This window comes from Microtus ochrogaster, chromosome 7 (genome assembly GCF_000317375.1).
Source record: "Microtus ochrogaster isolate Prairie Vole_2 chromosome 7, MicOch1.0, whole genome shotgun sequence".
NCBI classification, from domain to species: Eukaryota; Metazoa; Chordata; class Mammalia; order Rodentia; family Cricetidae; genus Microtus; species Microtus ochrogaster.
The window spans coordinates 464,607-490,624 of NC_022014.1; the positions used below are offsets into that span (position 1 = coordinate 464,607).

Genomic DNA, 26,018 nt, shown 5'->3' on the forward strand with positions numbered 1-26,018 from the left:
AAAAAAAAAAACAAAAAAAAAAGAGCTAGTTCCAGGACAGGCTCCAAAGCTACAGAGAAACTCTGTCTTGAAAAAAAATAATTTAATTGTGTGTATATGTATTTGTGCACATGAGGGCATTGCCTGTGGAGAACAGCAAAGGGCATTGGATTCCCTGGGCCCAATGAGTTTCTTTACTGGAGCTGGAGTTACGGGAGGTTGTAAGCCACCCAGTATGGTTGCTGGGAACTGAATTTGAGTCCTTTGGGAGAGCAGAAAATTCTTTTAACTGCTAAACAGTCTCTCAGTGACCACCCCCACACCCCCACCACTCTTTCTTAATACGTTTTAAATATATTGATTCGGGCTGGGGCAGGTGTGTGGAGGTCAGAAGACAGTCTTCGGGGGTTGGTTCTTTTCCTTCCACCTTATGAGTCGTGGACATCAACTCAAGTTATCAGGCTTGGCAGCAAGCCTCTCTGCCCGTGGCCACCTCACCAGCCCCCTGTCTCATTAGTTCAGGACTCAAAATAAAAGCCAGAGGGGTCCCAGCTTTCTTGAACGTTATTTGTGGGTTTTCAGATTGTCTGCTTGGGAGAACCCGGCTTTGGTGTTTCTCATCCGGGAAGTCTACAGGTGAAGGCCCAGACTCATCTGGTTTGGTGTCTGTCTACTCCCAGCTGTGGAAAGCACCTGCAGCCACCTCCCTCCCTCCCTGGATAATTGCCATCATTTAATTCTCCGTCTGAGAATTGCTTAATTTCTCTCAGAGGTACATTTATGATGTCTATATATAGACGAGGAGAGACCACAGTGCCTGGCCCAGCATGTTATCATTATCTGCCTTATGGAGACATATATTAGAGTTTTTCTACTGTAGTATAGCAGATAAGAGGATTATGGGGCTGGGATTGTGCCCAGTGGTATTGTGAGGCCTCATTTTCAGTCCCTTGCTCATACAGAGGGCTCGGTAGGTACTTTGGTTTGAAAGACCTAATTTAGAAAATGAGTCGTCTTGAAGTCCTAGGGGAAGAAAGGGAAGAAATTTCAAGTTTAAAATTGGCAAAATTAGGGCGTATTCCTGTGGTAAAAGGGGCCACAGTGGTAAGGTTGGCAGCCAGTTAATAAAAAACATGTTTGCGTCTTCTCATCTGGAGCTTAGCGTCCTCTGCCAAGCCCTCAGGCTGTGCCAAAATTTAGTTCTTTGTGATAATAAGACTGAAGTCCCTATTTCCTCACTGGCTGTTAGTTAGCCACCACCCTGCCCCTCTATACCTCTATAGAGGCCACTCACATTCCATTCGGGCCCTCCTCTTGAAAGCCAGCAGCAGCATCTCCTTTGTGTGGAGTTCTTTTCACCCTTTTGGGCTCTCCCACGTCTGTCTGTCTGTCTGTCTGTATCTATCCATCCATCCATCCATCCATCCATCCATCCATCCATCCATCCAATGAATGGAGTCAGAGGACAATCTGACAACTTGTTGGAGTTGTCTCTGGTCCTGTGGATCAAACTCAGGTGTTGAGCTTGGCAGCAAGCACCTTCACCTGAACCATCTTTCTGTCCCTGTTGACCCTTTAGTAGTTACAGAGTTGTACCAAAGTGGTGGAGCATTGCCTAGCATGCCAGAAGCTATGGGTTCCACCCCCAGCACTAGGGGAAACAGCTTTGAAGTAGGGAGAATAGCCAAGAAAGAAAAACCTTAGATGGGATTCAGATGTCACTGAGGAAGGGATGGCCCACTCTGTGAGAGAGGAGCAATGTTCATTGGTCATGCCAGGCCCGAGTTGATTTAAAGCTGTAGGGAAATCAGGAAGCCATGGTCTGGATGGCAGGTAGGAGAGCAGCCCCTGTGCTGGTCTCTGGAGCACATATTCCACAGGGACTCTGGTTCCATGCTACTGCCAGGCCAAGGACTTCTAGACCAGAGAGCCCCTTGGAGCTTCTCCCAGTGTTCTCACACCCACCCAGTGACCTACCGTGTCCCCTCAGTCCTGTCTTCTGAGAAAGCAAAAAGTGGAGCTCATTTTAAGGGGCGTATGGGAATCCCACAGCGTATCCTTGCTGCACGCTGACAGTGAGTTTCCAACCGGAGTGGTTGCCTGTTCATATCTTTGACAGGCAGGCCTGTTCCTTTTCAGATGTATGCCCAGGAACATACATCTCCCTTTTATTGAGCCTGCTCTCTGGCATGATGCAGTCCACAGGAGCGTCTGTCGCATTAACTGTAGGGTGTGTGTGTGTTAGGATCTGACAGACATGGATGATGCCTTAGAACCCTGCTGACTCTGGAGTGGTGGGTGTGAGCAGGGGCAGAGGTTTTTAATGGCCCAGTGCCACATACTCTGAAAAACTCCAAAGGACATCTCTTGTGCCTCCTTCTGTGGTTTGCCTACATTTTTAGCTGTCTCACAAAGAAAAGCAAGGAGCATGGGGTTATTTTGAACTTTTGCTTACCAGCCGCTGCAAAGTCACCCATTATCTCTTTAATTCCTGACACTTTGAGGCAAGTATTTACAAATGGAACCACGCTTTGGTTGGGAAGTCACTCACCTAGAGCATTCCACCAGCATTTGGGATGCTTAGGGTTAAAATCCAACTTTGGTACCAAGTCTCCTTATTTTCTAGTAGCTTCGATGTCATGTCCCTGACTTCCGAAGTGTTTGTGTCCTTGGGCTGGGAAAGGATTGTGCATAGTCATGAAAGGAGCTGAAAGGAGCCCGTATCCCTGTCTCGAAAACAAAACAAAAAAATAGACGAAAGGAGCCCGTAGTCACGAAAGGAGCCCGGCAAGGCGCTTGCATGTGTTTTTGCTGTCACATAAGTCATCTGCCGGCAGAGGTCACTCCTGTCATGGCCTGCGCTAGAAGGACTATGGACAGAGGAGCCATCCCTGGCTGGACTTCCCCATTCCAACAAGGAACTCCATCACGTGCTTCACCAGGAACCAGGCCACACCCTTGTTTCTGTTCTAACTTCGACGTGTGAATAAAACCACTGAGCAGGATTTGAGAGCTGGGTACTGCTTCCAGGCAGAGCAATGTAGTTTGTGCTTAGAGAGCTCTTCAGCTGGACTGGGGGCCACTGGCCTGCCCATGAGAGCGCAGTCCTTTGCCATCCTTGGTAGCTCAGCCCTTCAGCCAGCAACTTGGCATCCTCAGAGCCCAACATGGCCGTGACCCCTGAGAGTGATTGTGGACTAGCTGTGGTGCCTATAGACAGCTGGGCTACACAGTGAATTCGAGAGTAGTCTGGATAATTTAGCAAGACCTTATTTCAAAATAAACAACAACAACAATAATAATAGTGATAGTAGATTGGGAATGTATCTCAATGATGCTTGCCTAGCATCTGCAGAGTCTACTTGCAATCCAGTAGCCCCCCGCCCCCAAAAGAGGAACTTGAGTTTGCCCTGTGTGCACGCCAGTTCTACAGCTCCCCTCACTGCTGCTGTATCACCCCTGTCCTACAGAAGCCGCTCAGCTGATGGTTATTAGGCCTTTGGGCCGTGGAGCCATGTGGAACAGTTTGGGCAAGCAGAAGGGTACAGTCCGTTCCTTCTGGTTACACAACAAGTCAGGGATCCGCCAGAGCGCCGGCCCTTCCTCCACTCGCTTCCACCAGGTCACAGCAGGCTTCTTCCTTCCAAAGCTCTGTGTTTATCAGCTAAAGGGAAATTTTAAGTCTGTGGGTAGTCAGAAGGACAGGCACTGAGTTCATTCAGCTGGCTAGAGGGAAAATTCCGCTAAAATTTCAAATGAAATAGCCTGTTCTATTTCTCAAGGCATTTTCCTAACGGAGTGTGTGTGTGTGTGTGTGTGTGTGTGTGTGTGTGTGTGTTGGGATGGGCATTGAGATTGACTTTTTTCTTTCTTGATTTGAAACATTGGCAATAGTGTCGAGGGCTGTTTCTGTGGCTCAGTATTTGAGTTCTTGTTTACCATGTTCAAGACCCTGGGCTCTGTCTTTCAAACTGTTTGAAAAACAAAACGAACCAAATTATCTCATCATTACAAGCTGAATGGATGGTCAGTGGTGTCTTAGTTTTTACTCAGGAGGATCCCTTGTATCTATGACTTTGAAACCAGCCTGGGTAACATAATGAGACCCACCCCCTCAAAAATGCAGGATGGGGAGGGTATGTAAATCTAGACACTTCCAAAGACTGGTCTGAGAGAGCAAAGTGGTCTTTATTCGTTCTTGCAGGGTCTGATACTTAGTCTTTTCCATGGGCAGGCACCAAAGGCTGTGGATTCTCACTTCTGTAATTCACAATTTAGACCTAGCTAAACTCCCGCCCTCACCTAAAGCACTGCAAAGGCTAGCGGTTCACAGAGCAGCATTAGGTTGGCCTGGTTTCTGGTCACCTCCTGCCTGCGTCTACCTACTTAGTATTGTGAACACCATGAATCACTTAACTTGCCTCCACCTCAGGCTCCTTAACTGTGTGAGAGCTGCATGGTGACAGCATGTGCAGGAGACAGACATAGCTACACGCCACCTGCTACAGGTGCCCACGAGTTCCTTCAGAGACCTCCCACCATGTGTCATTCCTAGCCAGGCTCTTGTCAAGAATTTTAGGATCACCCGGGGAGATCCTAATCCCAGGGCGCATACTTTTAATTCCCAGCACTCAGGAAACAGAGGCAGGAGGATTTTTTTGAATTCCAGGCCAACCTGAACTACAGAGCAAGTTCTAGAACAGTAAGAGCTACACAGAGAAACTTTAGGATGAATCCATATGAAGAAACCGTGGTGTTTATCAAGAAACAGGCATTGACATATCTCTCAGCATGGGCATTGAGAGAGACCTCTAGGCAAGGGACAGTGCTCATGGGTGTAGGGTTTTTGGGGTTAGCAGTGTCTGGTGGATGTGATAGTGCAGAACACCTGTGGTTCCAGCACCTGGGAGGTGTGAGTCAGCTCTGGCTACATAAAGGAGTTTAAGGCCAGCCTGGGCTACATGAGACCCTATCTCATGATTGTGTCTTAACAGTAGCTATCTATGTGACTATGTGATATTGATAGATTTTAAGGCACCATTTTTAAAGGATTCTTGGAGTAAATGAGACCATAGGTTTGGCCCTTAAGCTGTAGGTCACAAGGGTAGATGTGGCTCTTGGCACAGGGAAGTTAAGACATTTGTTTTGACTAATAACAAACCTCAAAATCTTGTTGGTGAGAGCCACAGGAAGTTACAGATTACAGCTAAGAAAGGGATAAGATTAAAAGCAAAGGTCAAATATGCTTTGGCCTTAAGCATAGTTCATTCCTATCTTAATGTTCTTATTTAAAATATCACTGTAAAAAAAGGAGTATTGCCTTTCTGTAGACAGTCTTCATTGCAACTTTTGTTAACTGTCTACTGGTGAGAGATTCCAACTAGCCTTTCCCTTACCACAGCACTCTTCCCTTTCTGCCCTGCCCCAAGCATTTTCATTAAAGCTCCAAGATGGCTATGCAGGATGGTCTATGCAGCTGGAAAGACCCCTCCACACTTCGTGTGTGTGTGTGTGTGTGTGTGTGTGTGTGTGTGTGTGTGTGTGGCAGAGCCCAGAAGAAGGCCATCATATCTGTATTTGAAGTTACAGGCAATGGTGAGCTAGCTATCCTGTGTGGATGCTGGGAACAAAGCCTGGGTCCTCCGCAAGAGCCGTGTTTAACCCCTAAGAGCCCTTAACCACTTAACCATGTGTCCAACCCCTAGATGATGTCTTTATTGCTTACTATACACTTGTGGGGAGGAAAGGCTATGGGGACAGTGCAGGGTGGGGGTGGGGTGGGGGGGAAGGTAGGGGGACCTAGTGTATCTTTTTAATTTGTTGTTTCTAAGTGTTGCCAGTGAGGTCAGTCTCTTATGAAGCACAGGACTGTTACTTGAGGGCAGTTTGTATCTCCTCTGGCTTTGGGGAAACCCTGGACTTGTGTGGAATTTTCCATGACTCTCTGCCTCAGAGCTCTTCTGCAGTGCAGTATCTGTCTGTGTTGTCCACACCACTGTGTGTGTGTGTGCGCGCGCAGAAAGACTTGGTGTTGTGTTTATGTTTAATCCCCTAGTTCTAAGGGTGATCAGGCAGTCTCTCATCTGAGTTAACTTTGTTTGTAAAGTGAGTCAGCCTAAGGATCTGTTCTGGCCTGGTTTCCCCCTGGATCCCATTTCTCAGCACAAAGCGACCTTTTGTGGGCTGAGAAGGCAGACACCATGTGTCTGTGGGCATCAGCTCCCTGTGCTGCACTGGTTGCTTCTCTGCATTGCTAGTCAGAACCGGCCGTTTGGTCTTGTGATTGGAAGGGTTCCAAAAAATGGTAGCCAAAGGAGGAGAGACCCAATTGATAATGGCCCTAGTTGGGTTTGGCTGGCCCTTGTCCTTGAGGGGAGTTTAGAAAGAGGCCACAATGGCTGTCTGTCTCCTTTTTCCCAGAAAGCAGCACCCTAATGTACGTGCGAGGGGGTCGATAGCATGGGGGACACCCCCAAAACTTACCCTTCTTTTTATCAGTGCTCACACTCCCACATTTACCTGCCCCCCCCACCAAAGCCACGATCCAACGGACACCTGAGTCCAGAATAGGAAGTAAAGACAGCATGAATTCGACATCATTCTGGTCTGTTCAGACATTTCCTCCTTCCCTCAAGTTTGGACCAACAGCTCTCCAGCACCCCAGCAAGGTGGGTGCAGAAAGTATCTCAGGGAGCCCTGGGAGGGAAGAACTTTTAAAGGGGAAACTCTGTAGTCAGGGGAGTTCATGTCCTGTCGTCTTGGGATTGTGTAAAGAGTACATAAGATAGAGTAGTTTCTGAAGCCATTGGTCAGTTTTTGGGAACGAAAAATGTGTATGTCATCTTTTCTGTGTCCCTGATGCCTGGGACGTAGTAACTGCTCATTAAATATTTGTTCAGTAAAAAAACAAAAAAACATAACGTTTGACTAGCCAGACACCTGCAGGCTGCTTTTCTTTTTATTTCTTGCTTTCATCCATACTCAGTGATTCTCAAATTTCGTTGGTCCCATGAAATACCTCATCGGAACTCTGTGAACAACCTGAAAAATTTAAAACTAACCATGGTGCTTTAATTTCTGTTGGTATGTCCTCTGTATTTGTGTATAACAGAGACACAGCTTGTGATTTGGGTGAAGAAGTAAATGCCCATTTGGTTCTGTGTGGTGGGGTCCATGAAATGCTTTGCCATTGATCACGACGGTGATTAGAAACCTGTGGGCTGAAACTGGATCTTAGCTGTACCCCTTAAATAGTGCCTAACGTCTGCACACTAGGGAAGATCAAAGGAAGCTGAGGTGTGACAAACGGTGAGGAGGTGAACAGGCTTGCGGTAAGGGTGTTGTGATTGGGGACAGCCCAGATACTTAGCACAGTGATGATGTCATCAAAGAATGGCAGCAACTCAGCTGGGCTGGAGCCTCCCTGCTTTGTGGATCATCTCAGATGCAGGCCCAGTGCAACCTGGGATTTGTTCCCTGGTCAGCCATCTCCAGGCTGGGTCAGAATGGAGTACACTAAAGTTGTTTTCCATCGTGTATGAAAATGGTTATGTTCTAGCCAATTTCACCACTTTTTGCTCTTGTTCCTCCCCACCAAATTTTAGTTGGCTGATTGCAATTCTGGCCCAGCTCAACCCTCTCTTTGGACCACAGTTGAAAAATGAAACCATCTGGTATCTGAAGTACCACTGGCCTTGAGGATGAAGACAGCTCCACAGTGCCCGGGCACTGAGGTGACTATGCCCTTGCCCTTTCACGTGAACATGTCAGCCATCAGCTAGAGTGTTTGCTGTGACCTTTTCCTCAGGACTTCATGGCCTCTTGACGATAACTGAAAAACAGACTGTAGTTTGAAAGTATGATCTGAAAAACAAGGGCACGAGTAGAGCAAACTATTCTCTTGGTGTGTATTTTAGGGATTTACCCATAAGATTCTTTTAAAGTCAATGATTATCCTGTCTTTTTAAAATGTAATTTAGGGCGGTGAGATGGCACAGTGGGTAAAAGCACTTGCTGCCAAGCCTGAAGACCTGAGTTCAAATCCTAGGACCCACCTGCTGGAAGAGAAAACCAAGTCCTACATGTTTTCCTCTGATCTGTTCCCCTCTCTCTTTCTTGGGGTATGTGTCTTTTATGAAATTAAACTTGCACACGGGCTTCTGACACAGATTGAAAGTGAATATTCTACTGGGTGGTGGTGGTGCACACCTTTAATCCCAGCACTCAGGAGGAAGAAGCAGGTGGATTGGTGGATCTCAATGAATCCAAGGCCAGCCTGGTCTACAGAACTAATTTCAGGGCAGGCCCCAAATCTACAGAGAAACCCTGTCTCAAAAAACCAAGCCAACGCCGGGCGGTGGTGGCTCACGCCTTTAATCCCAGCACTCGGGAGGCAGAGGCAGGCGGATCTCTGTAAGTTCGAGACCAGCCTGGTCTACAAGAGCTAGTTCCAGGACAGGCTCCAAAACCACAGAGAAACCCTGTCTCGAAAAACCAAAAAAAAACCAAAAAAAACCAAAAAAAACCAAGCCAAAAGGGAAAAGAAAAGGAAGTGAGTTTCTTAGGTTTGTAACACTCAGCAATGGGAAGAAGTGTCTAAAATATTTTAAATTCATGTCTTAGAATGCTTTGAAGATAGGGAAATAAGCACCTTCCAAAGGTTGGGAATGGTAGTACATGCCCATAATCCCAGCACTTATTTCAGAGGCAGGAGGATAATAAGTTCAAAGCCAGCCTGGTCTGTATAGCAAGTTCCAGACCAGCCTAGGCTACATACAGAGTGAGACCTTATCTCAGACAGCACAGAACAAAGAGAAAACTGGCTTCAAAACTGTAGCTTTTATTTAATTCTGAGAATCCAAGTGGCAGGGTGCAAAAATTTAATGACTGAGTGTGGCAGGACACTTGTCATCTGATTTGTTCCTTTCACTGTTACTTCATTAAATGAAAGTTAGTGTCAAGTGTTCAGAACAGAGCTGAGCCATATTCTCCACCTGCACGTGTGTGCATGCGTGCGTGCGTGCGTGTATGTGTAAATGCTTTGCTTGTGTGTCTGCATCACATTTGTGGAGTGCCTGAGGCCAAAAGAGGCCATCAGATACCCTGGAACTGGTATTAAGGCACTTGTGAGCTGCTATGTGGGTGCTGGGAGCTGAACTCGGGTCCTCTGTGAAAGCAACAGTGTTCTTAAAAAACTAAGCCATCCCCTTGAGATGTACTGTGAGGAGTAAGTTCATAGCTTTTATCAAAGATCCCTTGAGTCCAGAAGCAGGAAAGTGAAGAATGAGAGCATTGGTTTGCAGGCTCCGGGCAGCTCTCCACCATGCCTCAGGCCGCCCTGGGACCTCCTGTGCCTCCTTTCTTCCCATCCTCTGTTCCTGACCTGGTGGTTCCAGGCCTGCTGTTTTCCTGTTCTTACCTCATACTTAGCTCTTCTGCCTCTTGCTGCCCTCCTGTATTTGCCTCACTAGAAGGGAGGTCCACAGTATACCTCTGGAAGTGGTGCTGGCTTTGCCTCAGCTCTTACCGTCTCTTAATGCTTGGCATGTTTCAGGACTCAGCCTGGCAATCATGTGCTTGCTTCCTGGACACTTTCTTTTTTTTTTTTTTCTTCCATACAGGGTTTTTCTGTGTAGCCCTGGCTATTCTAGAACTCACTCTGTGGACTTGGCTGGCCTTGAACTCACAGAGATCTCCTGCCTCTGCCTCCCAAGTGCTGGGATTAAAGGTGTTTACTACCACAGCCTATCCCTGGCCACTGTGTCTAAGTGAGTTCTTTCATCTCCTAGATGCATTTAACTTTCTAATTTTTAGCCACTCATTTGGTACATTGCCTTGAATAGTTAAATGCCTGCCCCTTCGACTGACTTAGCTTTTGTGGTTGAATAAGACTACCTTTGCATATTATAATAAAGAATTAGTTTGAAAATTTATCTAAACTTTTAGAAAAGATTTAGAAACAAGAGACAGACACATTCATTCACATACCTTTTTTTGAATGGGTTTCTTCATTCTGACCTTGGAATTTTTTTTGTTTTTGTTTTTGTTTTTGTTTTTCGAGACAGGGTTTCTCTGGGGTTTTGGAGCCTGTCCTGGAACTAGCTCTTGTAGACCAGGCTGGTCTCGAACTCACAGAGATCCACCTGCCTCTGCCTCCCGATGTGCCACCACCGCCCGGCTTGACCTTGGAATTTTTAAGCTACTTTCTCAGACCCCCCCACCAGCCCACACGTATATCCATCCCATCATATTTCTCAGTTTTCTCTCTTGGTTACCATAGTGATTCATTTGTTTTACAGAACAGGACTGAATTCTGCAGTGACTGTTCAGCTGCACCCACAGCTAGTTATTTACACTTCCTGGGAAGACTCTGCTTCCCGGTTGACTCATCCACCATGGCGCTAGGCCTTGCAGTACCGCACGTAGCTGGAGTTCAACAGTTGCCATTGGGGCTGAATGAAAAGTACCTCTCAGTTTTGTGTGTTTGTTAAAGTGAAGGCCCACTCAGGAGGCAGAGTCAGGAAGATCTCTGTGAGGTTCAGGACAGCCAGGGCTACAGAAAGAAATCCTGTCTTGAAAAATAAGAGCAACAACAAAAGTGAAGGACAATAAGTCTTAAAAAAAAGTCCAAAAGGTGAGGAGGTCTCTCAGTGTGATCTTCATAGAAGACTTCCGCAGAAATGTCAGCATCTCAGGACAGTCTCTGCAGAGCAGCTGTTCTGCCAGGCCAGGCAGGCTCAGGAAGTGACTGGAGACCACAAGGGACAGTCTTACTCTGGCAGTGGCCACCTTGACCTGGAGCTGCTCTCCTAGTGCACTGCAAAAACAATCCTTGGGTTATCCCACTTCCTCTTTCATTTTTCTGGCGTTGGGGATTGAACTCAGAGTCCAGGGCATGCCGAGTATGCCCTCTGTCAGGGAGCCACAGTCCCAGATGTGCCTCTAATTAAACACTGAGTTGAATGCATGTTGCTTGCAGTATTCTGCAGTGGGTCTTAATGGGGCTCCAGAAGGCAGTTGGGGTGAGCCTCCTAATGGAGTTGTCAGGAACTGAACTCTGGTCCTGGAAGAGCAGCAGGCACTCTTGTCTTTTTGGTTGTGAGCCTGGCCTTGCCAGCAATCCAGCCCAGCAGCAGGCACTCTCAGCTGCTGAGCCATCTGTGTGGCCTCAGAGCTGCCTACTGTAAGAACACCCTCCTACTACCGAGCAGCCCAGTGTGTGGAGACGCTGACACTAAACATTTGCCATCTTTACATGGGTGGTGTTGTCATTGTCACCTGTGCCTGGTGTCAGAATGAGAGGAACAGCCTGAAAGGCAGCCTAGAGTGCTGAGGGTAAGATAAGTTTGCTAGTCAGTGGTCCAACAAAGGCAGAACCGAGAGTGCCCATATTGGCAACCAGCTGCCTGCTCTGAAAGGGGAAGCGAAAAGCACAGGAGCTCGCTAAGCTCCAGCTCCTGTGTTAGTCAGCTTTGTGCTTCCTGCTTTCGGTAAGTGACGTTGCTGTTTGTGTAGTTACATGATAGTGATGCCCCTGGAAATTGGACCTCTCTAGAACCTGCTCTGTGTGATGAGTAAGCCTGGGCTTTACCTGAGGTTTGGTTGAGCGCCTACCTCTTGAAGTCCTGACTGGTTAACCATGCTGGGGGAGGAGACGGGGCAGTCTCACTGCATTGCCCAGGCCGGCCTCACACTCACCACCCTCCACTTCAGCCTCCTGGTGCTAGCATTATGTGCACCATACCTGATTTTGCTTAAAAAAATTTTTTTTGACACTGACTATATCTCTAATCTTTCTTTTTACTTTTTGTTGTTGTTGAGACAGGGTCTCACTATGGAGTTCTGGTTCACCTGGAACTCACCCTGTGGACCAGGCTGGCTTCCCACTCACAGAGATCCACCTGTCTCTGCCTCCTGAGTGCTGGGGTTAAAGATGTGAGCCACCACACTCTGCTCACTTTTTATTTTGAGAAAGTTTCTTGCTAAGTTGCTTAGGCAGCTGGGGTTGCAGGCCTGGTTACTTTTAGTTCCCCCATTTTTTAATTTTATGTGTGGGTGTTTTGCCTGCTTGTGTGTGTAATGCCCTTGATGGCCAGAAGAGGGCATCAGGTCCCCTAGGACTGGAGTTACACATGGTTGTAAGCCACCCTGTGTTTGCTGGAAATTGAACCCATGTCCTCTGGAAGAGCAGCCAGTGCTCTTAACTGCCGAGGCATCTCTCCAGCCCCCTTTCTACCCTTTTGAAGAAGGGTGAAGGACCTAGATGTTAGAAGATCTTAAGTTACTAGAGCTGTTTTGTTTTGCAGGTCACAGAGAGAATGCCTTCTAGATGCAAAATCACCTCCACGCCCAGACCATCATCTCCAGTACCTACTTTGGGTGTTACCTGCCTTACACTTGAAGACCTTCCTCTGCAAGACAGTATTTTTTCCTTCGCCTTTTTTACACTCTGATGAATTATGTGCCTACTTAGCTGACTCTGAGATGTGTCTGCACTCCGCTGAGAGAAAAGATGCTATTCTGAGAAATCTGTTACTCTTGCCTTGGAGCCTGTGGCTTTGAATATGGCTCCTGCCAGCTCACAACACGAGAGTCAGCGATGTGTTCAATATTGCCGCAAGACAAATAAGACTCAGCGGGGCAGTCAGGAGTGCCGCTCGAGAGAAGCTCTACCCCAGCAGATGTACACCAAGCTCTATTTTCAGGATGAATTTCTTACTTCTACATCTTTGGAATAAATTATTTTTCTTCTTTCTATGGAAACCTGGCTCCGGTGTTTAAAAAAGCTTGATTTTCTAAGCTCTTCTGTCTCTAGATAATGCCTTTTAAAAATGAGGTTGTTGTCTGACCTTAGGTTGGATATATAATCCGGGTCTTGTAGTGTGAGACGCCTGAAGACTGGTAAGTACTTTTCTTGATCATTCAGAAATCATTTGAGAGCTTACTGCAGGCAAGGTATTGGAGGAAGCAAAAATATTGGAATCGGGGTCCCTGCATGCTCATGAACTCCCAGGCTGTTTGAAGAGAGATGGTCCCTTTGCATAGAGCTGTTACATAATGTCATGCTTGACCTTTGAAAGTGGCGGTGAGATGCAGGTACAGACTGCTTGGTTCCTGCTCCTTGAGCTGAGATAAGAGGGTCACTTGAGATCAGGACTTGGCAGCCAGCCCAGACAACACAGCAAGACTGTGTCTCTTTTTAAAATTAAAAAGACTTGGTGGTACCCAAGTTGAGGACAATGTCCAGTCACATGGACAAGACAGTAAATATGGCCGTGGGTAGAACTATCACATTCCCAGAAATAGGACAAAAGAGATCTAGGGTGATTAAGGCTTGAGCCAGGAGATGTTTTAGTAGCAGACATCTAATTGCTAAATTAGGGGCTGTTTTGCGGCACTGGATTGAACCCGGGTCTAACCCAGATTCTGTGAGTTTTAAGAAAGAAACTCAAAATTAAAATAGATTGAATTTTCAGCAGTTCACGGTTCTCTGACAGCTAGCCAAGAGCTATTTCCTGTTTTGCAGTTTGCGCTTTTCTGGTTGTCCTGGGCTGTCTGGACTCTTCGCTTCTGCCCTTAAGACCACGGAGAGTTTCACGTTGAAGTATCTCTCCTACTGTCTTTCTTACAAAGTTGAAGTTTTCAGGCTGACCTTGAATTTTTGATCCTTTTGCCTCTCTCACCAGCTTTCTTCTGCTTTCCTTTGTTTATGTCAGTTTTAACTCTGCCCTGCTTTCTACCCTTCCCACATACTGGGGATTGAACCTAGGGCCTCACACATAGTAGGTGAGGGGTCCTATCACCTAGATAGATTTCCAATCTTTTGCTTTTATTTGAACTTAAAAGTTATTCTAAAAGTTTAGCTGGGAGTGTAGCTCAGTGTAGATGCCCTAGCGTGTGGCCCGGGTTCCCTTTAACCATGCTCTTGTCCTGTCCCCACCCCTAGACAGGATCCTTTTAGAATTGGGTATCTCCATACTTTATATTCCCAACCAAGGAAACTGCCCTTTACTAAGTTTGTTTTTTGGGGGGAGTGGCTGTATCTGCCTGGGTGTGCATGTGGAGGTCGCTTGCAAAAGTTGTTTTCTCTCTACCGCGTCAGACATGGGGATTGAACTCAGGTTGTCAGGCTTAGCAGCACATCCCCGTCTACCTACTGAGCCACCTCTGTGGCCCCCAAAGAACCTCTTTAGTTAATTTCATGGACTCTATAAAATACTAAAGATTTGAAGCTGGTTACCATAGTAATGCATATGAGTGATTTGTCTTCATGTATGTTTATCCATGTGTGCCTAGTTCCCTAGGTCAGAAGAGGGCATTTGAGTAGAGTTACAGATAGTCATGAGCAGCCATATGGATGCTGGGAACCAAACCAGGGTCCTCTAGAAGAGCAGCCAAGTGCTCTTCACTGCCGAGCCATCTCTCCAGCTCCAGGATCTATGCTTTAGAATTTCTACCCAAAAGCACATTATCCCTAGCCGTCCTGCCTCACTCAGACTGGCCAGTAAGTAGCCTGCCTGGATATCTCGTTAGAAAATGAATCTGCCATTACAGATAACCACCCTGCTTTCCTCCAGAGCAACTTGTGTGGCCTTTAATGACTATTTGTCGTCTAAGAAAGCCACGCTGGTGGTTACAGCCGGTATGCAGGACTCCGCAGTGTTCCAGCTCTAAGTGCTCAGAAGTGTTCCTCTGCCGCAGCCATGCCCAGGGGTTCCCTGTGAAGCATCTGCTTAGTTGATTGCAGCAAAAGACAGGGCCTCCTCGTGTCATGATTGAGTCGGCTTCAGTGTCATTGCTGGGGGGCAGGGGGATTCAAGCTGCATCACATTTAACCCTGTCAGGGTAGCTGCACTTGGTTGGTGGAGGAAAACATTAGTTGTGGCATGCCTTGCAGTGATGGTGGAGGGTAGCTTTGGGGGTGCTTTTCATCAATGTCGGTGGCTTAATAGTAGCATAGTTGAAGGCACTCACAAGCCGGGCTGATCGGTGTCTGTGGGTTGTTTTTACTGATCCACTTTATGCTCCTCCCTTGTTCTAATCAAATTACCCATCAGGAAGTGGCCTAAATTACACTGCTGATTTGCTTGTGATCTTGTTTTCGGTCGGGTGGGGTCATTTCCTGCAGTAAGGATGGTTGGTGTGTTACGTGCTGACAACACTGAGAAGGACAGATGTGCATGGGGGAGGCTCCAGGGCTCTGTAGTGCCCCAGGTGTGGATGGCTGTGCCAGAGTCTGTCTTCTCTGGAGCCCTCAAGGACGTGAGGGGCCTGGACCTACAGCTTTGTCGTCTCTCTGCCCTCCTGTGACTTTCCCCCACTGAGGCCGCATAGCACCTGTGTGAAACAGGGCAGTGAGATACTTGGAGGAGAAGGAATTCCTCCTGGCCGAGCCTGAGATGACAGACTGACTGTTCAGACAGAGTGCTTGCGAGACTCTTAACAGTCAGGTGCAGCCCTGCGCCCTCACTTAGCTTGGAGAAAAAGGGATAATGAAATAGGTTCAGATCGAGGGGAAGCTTGCTGAGTTCTGTTTGCTGAGGAAATCAGTTTAATCTTGAGCCCCTGTTATTTAAGAAACTTTAATTTTGCTGTCTGTTTAGTGGTGCCCAGGATGCCCTCTGCTCACCTCACACTGTTGATGTTTTGAAATTGAGGAAGGCTTCAGTGTTCTGAGGTGGGATTACAGGTGTGAGCCAACACAGCCAGCTTCTACCTGCCTTTTTCTGTTAAACAAAGCTGTGGCCAAGTGGTGGGGAGGCTGATTGGTAAATTAGAACAATACACACAGAACATTTGCCCAATAAATGGCTAAACCCTCTGGGCATGCTGGCAGCATTTTCTATTAAAATAAGACCCAGAGGGACAGCTGACTGTTTTGGTTTTGTTCTTCCTACCTAGGTTTCACTTTCGATAGGTCATTTTACTCAGAGGGTTCCAGAAAAATCAATAAAAGGCACCTGTGCCAGGCCTGAGCCCTGTGATCATAGCAGGAGTGGTTGGACCTCACCCTTCCTGCCTTGCATATTCTACTACATATCACCCAAGGGAGGAAGTAGTTCTGGCATACTCTGGAAGAGTCTGCTAGTTGCTATGGATGGACCCCAGGGCCTTGCACATGCTCAGCAAGTATTTGTCCCCAAACTACACCCGCCCTCAGCCCTTTTTTGTAGCTTTGTCCCTGGCCAACTTGGTATTTTGTATTTTTTAATGTGACTTCAAACATAACTCTTTTATGTGTCTCTCTAGGATTTTAGCAAAGGAAGGCATTTTGGCCATAGCAAAGCAAATTTGGAATTTAGTAATAAACCCACCCCTTGAGATAGGCTCTTCCTATGTAGCCTCAGGTTGGCCTCTAACTTGATGGATTTCTTCAGTCTTAGCCCTATGAGTGCTGAGATTACCTGCATGGCTACCACACCTAGCTTTGAAATTGTTGCTGAGTCAATGAATTACTGGATTTTATCTTCCAAAGCATGAGCATCAGTGGTGGGCTGGAGAAACAGCTCAGTGGTTAAGAGCATTCCTTGCTCTACAGAGCACCCAAGTTTGGTTCCCAGCACCCACTTGGTGCCTCACAACCACCTGTAACTCCAGCTCTAGGGGTCTGAGAGTCGCTCTGAGGGCACCACGATACATAGACGTGCATGTGGGCAAACATTCATGCATATAATAAAAGTAAGTAAACCTTCCTTTAAAAGTCAATGCTTTGTTAGATCTAGGCATTTTGGAGTGATTATACCCCACACTGTTTGGAGAACAGATGTGTTTACAGTGTAAACAAAGACGTGAGCAGCAAGTACGCGTTATATTTCCCATGCTGCATCCCTTCTAGAGCTTTCTGCGTCAGTGGATAAAGTTGTAGAAAACCCGTAATTTTAAACCACCCAGCTTAAAAAGACACAAAATACTACATAAAGAATATTTATATCCTGGCCCAGCTGGAAACAGCATTGTCGTCCCAGACCAAAGGCTTATCCGGGATGTGTTTTGGTACACAGTTCTTAGAGATGAAGCAAGAGGATAGATAAACAGAAGCTGTCACTCCCACCATCACAGTTAAGACCAGAAGATCAGTTCTGTTTAGAACCACATCTCTGGAAGAGATTGGAACGGAAAAAACAACAAAGCTAGTATCCCCCTTCTATGTTAGTTACTTTCCTATTGCTTTCATGACACCATGACCAAGCCAACTTATGGAAGGAGCCACGTACTGGGAACCCACAGTCCAGAGTTCATCACCATCTCGGCAGGGAGCGTGTAGCGGGCAGGTGGGCATGTTGCCAGGGCAGCAGCTGAGAGCTTACATCTTACCCACAAACAGGAAGGAAGTGGCTCGTGGGGATGGTGATAAGCTTTGAAAGCTTCAAAGCCTAGCTGGGACACACCGCCTCCAAGGCCACCCTGTACTCCCTTCCCAAACAGCTCTACAAACTGGGAGCAAGTATTCAAACACAAGCCTACAGAGCCATTCTCATAGAAACCGCTGTACCTTTGAGTGACTTCAAGTGATTTTCATTTACTTATTTTTTTTTTACTTTTTCAGCATATTCTCCAGCAAAGATGTAATCTTTTAAAAGGCTTGTGTGGGGAACTAAAGAGAGGACTTGGAGATTAAAAATGCTTCTTGCTCTTCCAGAAGACCCAAGTCCATTCTCAGTACCTACATCAGTCAGTTCACTGCTCATAACCCAATAAGGAGATCTGATACCCTCTTTTGACCTTTCATGCGCCTGCATACGTGTGGTATGTAGACGTATGGACAAATATACATAAAAATAAGTTTGATTTTTTTAACTTTTTAAAACTTTTTTTTTTTTTTGGTTTTTCGAGACAGGGTTTCTCTGTGGCTTTGGAGCCTGTCCTGGAACTAGCTCTGTAGACCAGGCTGGTCTCGAACTCACAGAGATCCGCCTGCCTCTGCCTCCCGAGTGCTGGGATTAAAGGCGCGCGCCACCATTGCCCGGCAACTTTTTAAAACTTTTTAAAAATTTATATATATGGATGTTTTGCCTCCATGTATTTCTGGGTACCATGTGTGTGCAATGCCCTCAGTGGCCAGAAGATGGCATCAGATCCCCTGGAACTGGAGTTGCAGATGGTTGTGAACTACCATGTGGGTGCTAGGAACCAAGCCCAAGTCTCCTGGAAGTGCAGCAGTGCTCTTAACCACTATGTCATCTTTGCAGCCCCTAAAAAAAATTAAATATATATATATATACAAAATATACACACACACACACACACACACACACACACACACACACACACACAAAGCCCTTCGGAAATATGAGGGTCTCAAATTGGGACATCCTAGGCTGCAGAGTGAATTCCAGACCAGCCTGTACTACATAGCAAGACCCTGTCTCAACAAACACAAATGTAACAACTTAATAAAAAGAAACCATGGCAATTACTTTACCAACTAAAGATAACAGAATATTAAAAGACAGCCCTTCCATATTGTCAGTGTCTGGCCACAGAAAACTGTGTGATAGGAAGTTGTCCCCAGTATCACCGCGATCACTTCTTTCATAGTTTCACATAGTTTTCAGGTTGTCACAGAGCGTGCATTACTCTCACGTTTGGGGAGGGGGTTGTGTTTTTACGGACTGTTGTCAGAAAGTTAGCACTTCCTTCAAGCTGTGTAAGCACATCCCGTCCCCTGTCTTCCACCCCAAGCATTCAGGATCAGGGGAAGTGAGCTCAGGTTTACGGAGACACAGCAACTATTCTGAGTCAGGAGAAAGCAGTCGATTCATAGAGAACGTGTGAACAGCATTGGCTGGGCAGTTGAGACCCTTCAGGGTGTGAGGCCTCTCTCTGGCTTCCTTTTGTGTAGGTGCTCACAGTGACCATGTAGGACGATGAAAGGGGAGCATTGATGTGGATTCTGCCCACATAGAAAGTGGAAATGTAGAGCCATGAATGTGCCGGGGTCCCACACGGTTAAAGAAAGCCCCAGTGTTGTTCTTTCCAAACAAGAGTCTCTTCAGCGACTATCATCAGGATTTTGGCATGGTTTTCAAAGTGTCTTCACACTGGTCCAAGAGTGCCACTACCATGGGCTGCCACCCCAAAATGGAACAAGCAGGGTAGACTTTTGTAAAAGTAAGCCGGTGTTTGAGGAGGTATGACTTACGAAGCTGAGAATGACTCTCTAAGCCCATAGTGCTTTTTAAAAAAAAAAAAATATTTATTATGTAAACAGTGTTCTGCCTGCATGTAACCTGTGTGCAAAAAGAGTACGTCAGATCTCATTACAGATGGTTGTGAGCCACCATGTGGTTGCTGGGAGTTGAACTCAGGACCTCTGGAAGGGCAGCCAGTTCTCTTAACCTCTGAGCCATCTCTCCAGCCCATCCCCGATGCTTTTCAACAAGTATTTCCAGCACCTGTTTGTACAGAAGGAGCTTGGGTGCAAACTGTATCTTGTAAACAAGATACTGCCCCTGTGTTGTGCTGTAAGGAAGACACATAATAAAGCATTGTTTATAGGGCTGGAGGGGCATTTCAGTGACGGAGAGCTTGCCTAGCTCCTCAGTTTGGTCCCCATCAGTTTTTTTTTTTTAAGTTTTTTTTTTGGGGGGGGGTGGTGGTGTTGGGAATGGGAAGTGGCAGTTAGGAGTATTTCCTGCTCTTCCAGAGGACCCAAGTTCAGTTCCGAGCACCCACATTGGGTGGCTCAAAACTGCCTGTAACACCTTCTTCTGACCTCTGCTGGCACCCATACATATCAGACACATACATGTACACATAATCGAAAAATTTAAAGTAAATCTTTTTACTTTACGTATTCATACCCACTTTTCACCAAAATGCATTTACTAAGTAAGGGCACCAAAACCACTAAGCTAATGTTCAGGGAAAGTATTTTGAAGAAAAAAAATGGCCTTTAGTGGTGAACTCACAGAAGGAAGCTTGAAGGCCTCCAGGCGGACTGGGAAGGAGGTTGCAGGGCCCAGAAGAGGCAAACATCAAGGGTTTTAAACCGAAATAAATGGGAGCTAAGGAGCAGCTAGCTTGGTCACGGCTGTCAGATCAACTGTGGTGATGGCTTGGTTGCAGGGATGCAGGGATGGAAAACACAGGAGGTGCTAGGAACCACATCCAGGTTCCTGGTGTAGAACCCGCACCATTTCGATAGAGGGCAGGACAAAGCGATCCAGTTCCCTCGGCGCAGTCAAGTTCAGCACTGCACCGTTCGTGCTGACAGACCCTAGGTGTCTGGAGGGCAGGGAAGACTAGCTGGAGATGGGAATGCAAGGGGCCGACAGACTCCTAGGGCTCCCTCACTCTCATGCACCCAAGAGGCAGGCCAAGGAAGGAGTCTGTAAGGAAGAGCCGTCTGAAAGGACCATGGCTCAGGTAGCTGTCAGCACCACCCTCCCCTCCACCTTACCAGAAATGTTATATACATTATCCTATGCAGTAAATAGAACAGACTCTTAGTGTAGCTAGAAAAACAATTCAATGGCACATCGAGTTCTCATTCAGAGGCCTAGCTGCCACTAATTCATATAAGTTATAGAAAGTATATTAGTCCATTTGGGGGCTGTAATGAAATGCCCAAGGCAGGCTACTGTATAAATAAAGGGGGGTTAATTTAGCTTACACTTCTGGAGGCTGAATGTGTAGGACTCACATCTGTTGATAACAAAAGCAGCACAGTGCATCCTGTGACAAGAGCTAAAACATCCTGCCCACAAAACTAGGAGATTCAGTCTAGACGCTGCACCCTACACGTTTGAATCCCCACCACTTCTCAAAGGCATCTCAACACTGCGATTAAGTCCCTACCTTCTTAATACCCTTCAATTGAAATGAATATTAGTAGTGATACAAAAGAAGTTTTAGGGAACATTTAAACCATAAATAAACACAAGGCTTCCAACCAGCTCCTCTTCAACTTGCCCCATGCCTGTGTCTGTTCTCATTTCAGGGCTCTTGGCCTCTTTTAGAGCTGGTTTTGTGGTTGCCGTTGCTCCTTGTTGTTTGGGTGGTAGCAATACAGCAGTTCCCTTTGCCAGTGCTTGGGCTTCAGGTGCAGCAGCAGCTGAGGAAATGGCTGGAGAGATGGCTCGATGGTTAAGAGCATTACCTACTCTCGCAGAAAGCTTGCGCTTGGTTCCTAATGCCCACCTCAGGCAGCTTATAACTCCTGCAGCTCCAGCTCCACGGGATCCAATGCCCTATTCTGGTCTCTATGGACCCCCACACTCACGTTGACACACCTACATATAGACACACATAATAGAACATAAATAAATAAATAAATAAATAAATAAATAAATAAATAAATAAATAAATAAATAAATAAATAAATAAATAAATAAATCGAAACCCAGGAGAGCCTGATCTTAGGGCCCAGAGTTGCCATTGCGTGTCCTTGTCATTCTTCCAGGGTCAAACTCCTCCCTCACTCATAGTTTTCACTCTCAGTGACTTGGTGCTTACAGCTTCCCCTGGCTCAGACAGATCCCCTGTACCTAAACATAGGCAATACCTCCTTTTGGAAGCCTTTTACAGGGGCTGAACATAGTAGCACATGCCTGTAATCCCAGCTACTCAAGGAGGCTGAGGGGAGGGTCTAGGAGGAGGGAGTTCTAGGCCAGCATGGGCTACACAGCGATACCCTGTCTCAAAAATTAAAACAAGCCAACAGGGCTGAGTGGTGTGGCTCAGTGGTAGAGCTATGGTCCTTAGCATGAGGCCTTGGCATAGAGCCCAGTGCCAGAGAAGGTTATAGGGCAGGAGTGTGGGTGGGAAAAGCCAATAGATCTCTGCAAAGGCTGGGCACTGTTAGGAAACCCAGCCTGGGCTAGGCAGGTTCTCATTCTAGATAGCTTCTGAGTGGGTTTCCTGTTAACCCAGACATCCCATCCCCTCTACTCCCCAGCTTCCTCCTTGACCTTGAGGCCAATTCTGGGCCTCAATGCAGTTTTTTTTTTCTTTTTGTGACTTTTCCATGACCTCAGGCAAATAAAAGGGTGCCCTGCACCCCCCCCCCCAACCCAGTCAGCTAGGCTGCGAGTTGCTCCCACAGACTCTGGTAAATGTCTATGAAATCCCACAGTGTAGCCACATCCATCCTGAACCTGCACGTCCAAGTACAAGGCCATGTTGACCTGTCTGCAGTCAATCCTGAAAGGCAGAATCAGGATGGAACTGGCGTGTGCCCTTAGAGTTGGCAAAAGCATCCCCTCCCTGGGCAGGAACACATCCCTCCTCTCAGCTTAGCTCTGTCGAGCCCCGGTTCTGGCCAGGAAGTACTTGGTCCCTTTGGGTTCTCAAGCAATCTTTGCTTATCTCTGCCAACACACATATTGTTTGGTTTGGTTGCTTTTAGCCCCAGCTGGCCTAGAACTCATGGTGTAGGTGAATCTGGCCTTGAACACTTAGAAATCCTGCCTGGATTCCAGGAGTAAGCCACCACAGCTACCTGTTCAGGGATTTGATCCCCACAATCTTGCATGGAGGAGCTATTTAGTGATGCTCATTTACTTAGAGTTAGCATGGGAAAAAAGAATCCCAAGGGAGATGATTTCTTTCTTTTTTTTTTTTTAGTGAATTCCAATCTTTGGGAATTTAGTTTATATAACACAATGCCACAAGTGTCTAAAGTTACAAAGATTCTCCAGTGCTCTTCCCTGTATTGAAACTGTGATGATCCCTTTTTTTTTCTTTCGTTTTTATGGGGCTGAGTACAGAACTAGAACTTGGTGCGTGTGTTTTGTGAAGCAGCTGCTTAGTCACTGAGCTGTACTCCCCACCCTCCTCTGCCTGGCCTTGAACTTGTACTTTTCCTACCCTAGCATCTCTAGTATCAAGACCACAGGCTTGCATCAGCTGGAACAGTTGCAATCTCTCAATCAGTTTTGTTTTGTTTTTTTTGGTTTTTTTTTTTTTTTCGAGACAGGGTTTCTCTGTGGCTTTGGAGCCTGTCCTGGACTAGCTCTATAGACCAGGCTGGTCTCGAACTCACAGAGATCCGCCTGTCTCTGCCTCCCGAGTGCTGGGATTAAAGGCGTGCGCCACCACCGCCCGGCCTCTCAATCAGTTTTGAGCAAGGATTCTTGTTTGTTTGCTTTGTTTTGTTGTTTATCAAGACAGGGTTTCTCTCTGTAGCCCTGGCTGTACTGGAATTCACTCTGTAGACCAGGCTGGCCTGGAACTCATATTCAAAGTTCCTATCTGAGATCCACAAATGTTTATGGCTTTCTTTAGTTCCCCAGAAATGTTCAAAACCGTTTTTGTTAGTAATAATAACCAGTTGTGGTGGTACACGCCTTATTTCAAGCTTCTCAGAAGGCTGTGACAGAAAGAATACAAGTTCAAGGCTGGCTTGTGCAACTTAGCCCCTGTTCCAAATTAAAACTAAAAAGGATCTGGGGGACATGCCTATCATGGCAGAGCCCTGGGATGGGGTTCAAGCCTTTGTACCTAGAAATAATAATTACAGTATTAGTAGCTAACATTTAGGCAGTGTTGCCATGTGCCAGGCCTGTTGTATATGTTGCTAGGCTCACTGGATTGGAGCAGAGCATTTTGCTTCCTTCCTGGTATTCCCAATCTTTTAGCTACTGACCTCAGAACAGGAGGAACCCACCGCTGGACCCTCCCTTCTCCGGTGGTGTTTGCAGGAGCCTACACCCTGTCCCTACTGCCTCTGTTTAGAGGAGGGTAGCCATGTATACTTGCTCTTATTCCCACTTCAGTTCCATCAGTATCCCGCTTTCCCAGCGGTGGCTTCCTCCTTAGTCAGGCTGGGAAGAGGGGACTCCCTCTGGCAGACAGGAGCTGGTTGCGGTACTAGCAGGTGCATTTTGTACATTTTGGATCTGTTTGGAAAGGCGGGCTGCCCTTTAGGGACCTAGAGAGATACCCTAGGGGGCTGGCTAAGCACTGAGAAGGAGCCTTGGTCCTTCCTCCTCCTCGCATTGCCTCTCTTGACAAAGTCTGGGTCTGTTACTGAGTCTGCTAATCATGCTTTGTGACCCTGCTGCTGCAGTTGTGGAATGCCGACCCCATTAATCACACCGCCTAGGCTTTGTGGAAACAAAATGAAAACTGAAACCTAAAAAACAAGCGGATGGGCATGTCCTGAGTTTTTCCATAGCTCAGGGAAATTTGTGACTTTGTAAGTTTGCATTAAATCAAACCTCTGGTTGCAGAGGACCCTGGCTCCACCCTCCCCTCTCCTAGCTCTGTCTCACTTCTTTCCCTTAGAAACCTTCTGAATTGTTTACTTCCTGCCCTTGAGAAGCTAGCCTTGCAGTGTTACACCAGTTTGGGGTTGTTTTGGAGCACGCCTCCTCTCCTAATCCAACAAGCCATTATGGCTTTGGGTCTGGGTTCCTGCGTCTTATCATCTGTCCCTCCGGCCTCCGGCTTTCATCCTCCCACTCTGGCCTCGCCAACAGAATGTCTTATTATACCTGTGTGTAGGGAGTCTTTCTTCAACAAACGCTAGATTGTTCTCGCTCCCTGGCCTCCTGGTTTGCTATCACTTACAGCCACTGATCCGACCAGTGCATGTTCAGCTCGGTCCTGATAAAACAAAATTAAAGACCCAATGCATTGTCCCAGAAGTGTTCAGTCAGCAAGAGAGATGAAACAATTTTGTCGAGAATGCTGCACTGACAGATAAGGGAACAATCCCAGCTGCTTGCTGCCGCCTCTCCGCCAGGAGACATTTTTCTTTTCTACTGCCTCTCTTCTAACATAGAGTTCCCGAGTCACATTCCTCCTAGGCAGGGAGAGACGGGGACCTGCTTATGCACTGAAGTCCTCCACTGGGCCCTTCAGATTAACCTGGGAGGCAGGTGAGAAGAGGAATGAAGTGTCAGACGGTTAGTAGTTTGTCCAAGTAAGCTAACACAGAGGGGCGCTGAGGTCTGGGTCCTGCTCTTCGCACCAGCACGAGGGTTCCGGCTCATGAGTTCGCTCATTCTCCCTCACTAGGTTCTGAGGTCCTGCAGGACGAGGATGTTGTCTCGTGCATACATTCAGGACTTTCCAAATATCGATTTCTTTCCTCTCCCTCTTCTGTCAATAAAGACAGGCTGGGATGTGTAACTCATGCTGAATAAAGATAGGCGTGGTGGCATGCAAGAGTGTATGTATGCCCAGTTAATTCACTGAAGAAATAACACTGATACACATGGCACGAATAATCCAAGGTAGTTAAGTATTTACTGTGCTTAAATGGGTAGCTGAGGAAAGGGGAGGAGTGGGGGAAAGTGGACTGCACAGAGGAGGAAGGGGTCTTGAACCTGGGAAGATGGGATGGGGTTTCATTCTGCTCATCAAATCTAAAAGTCTGTCCTCTACCTTGGCAGGCCTGGTGCTGAGTATGGGATAGTCTGGGAAATCAGGATAGATAAGTAATGGGGCATTTGGGGGCTGAACTTGGTGTTTTCAGGGAAAAATAAGAAACCGAGGCTTAGAGCTATCACATAAGGACACTGTCCCATATGACGGTAGGAATAACATCTCCCTCCAAAGAATGCTGTTTTGATGAGATGAATGAGGGATGCGATCCAGTCGCCAGCATCAATAAGTCTCTTTTAGACTACTCAGCAATACTGTCATCTTCTCGGGAAAAAGTCAGTGCCTAGTGTCAGAGGGACACAGCTTTTCCTAGAGATCTTCCAGCTTTGAGTTAATTGTTCTCACTTTTGAAGCTGTGACTCCTGACTGTATCCCACAGCTGAGAGCTGTCTAGAGAAAAAGCATTTATTCCCAAAAGGTTGACACCTAAGATGTGTGTGGAACCAGCAAGCAGGACCCAGTCCGCTCTAAGGAGGAGTCACACAGAGTGCAAACTTCAGGTCATGGGGCAATATAGCGCTGGGTGTGGGGGTGCCCATCTGTAATCCCAGTACTTGGGATGCAAAAGCAGGAGGATCAGGAGTTCAAGGCTAGACTTAACCACATAAGACCCTGTCTCCAAACAAACAGAAATAGTAAGAAAATGCAAGGCTTTTTGACAACTTTTCTCTGTTTTTCCTTTTTTTTTTTTTTTTTTTTTTTTTTTT

General features: G+C 46.7%; 2 protein-coding genes across 2 annotated transcripts in view; both read left to right on the forward strand.

The window, feature by feature from the left end:
• Atp6v0e1 (ATPase H+ transporting V0 subunit e1) overlaps positions 1-12,735 on the forward strand; it is a 24,142-nt gene extending 11,407 nt beyond the window's left edge. Inside the window, exons 3-4 of the mRNA XM_005349017.2 lie at positions 7,584-7,712; positions 12,285-12,735. Of these exons, the coding sequence (XP_005349074.1) occupies positions 7,584-7,677 (94 nt within the window). The 3' untranslated portion in view covers positions 7,678-7,712; positions 12,285-12,735. The remainder of the gene's footprint in view (positions 1-7,583; positions 7,713-12,284) is intronic.
• Positions 12,736-12,793: 58 nt separating this feature from the next.
• Crebrf (CREB3 regulatory factor) overlaps positions 12,794-26,018 on the forward strand; it is a 74,789-nt gene continuing 61,564 nt past the window's right edge. The window contains exon 1 of the mRNA XM_005349019.3: positions 12,794-12,879. The gene's annotated coding sequence lies outside the window, so the exon portion shown is untranslated. The remainder of the gene's footprint in view (positions 12,880-26,018) is intronic.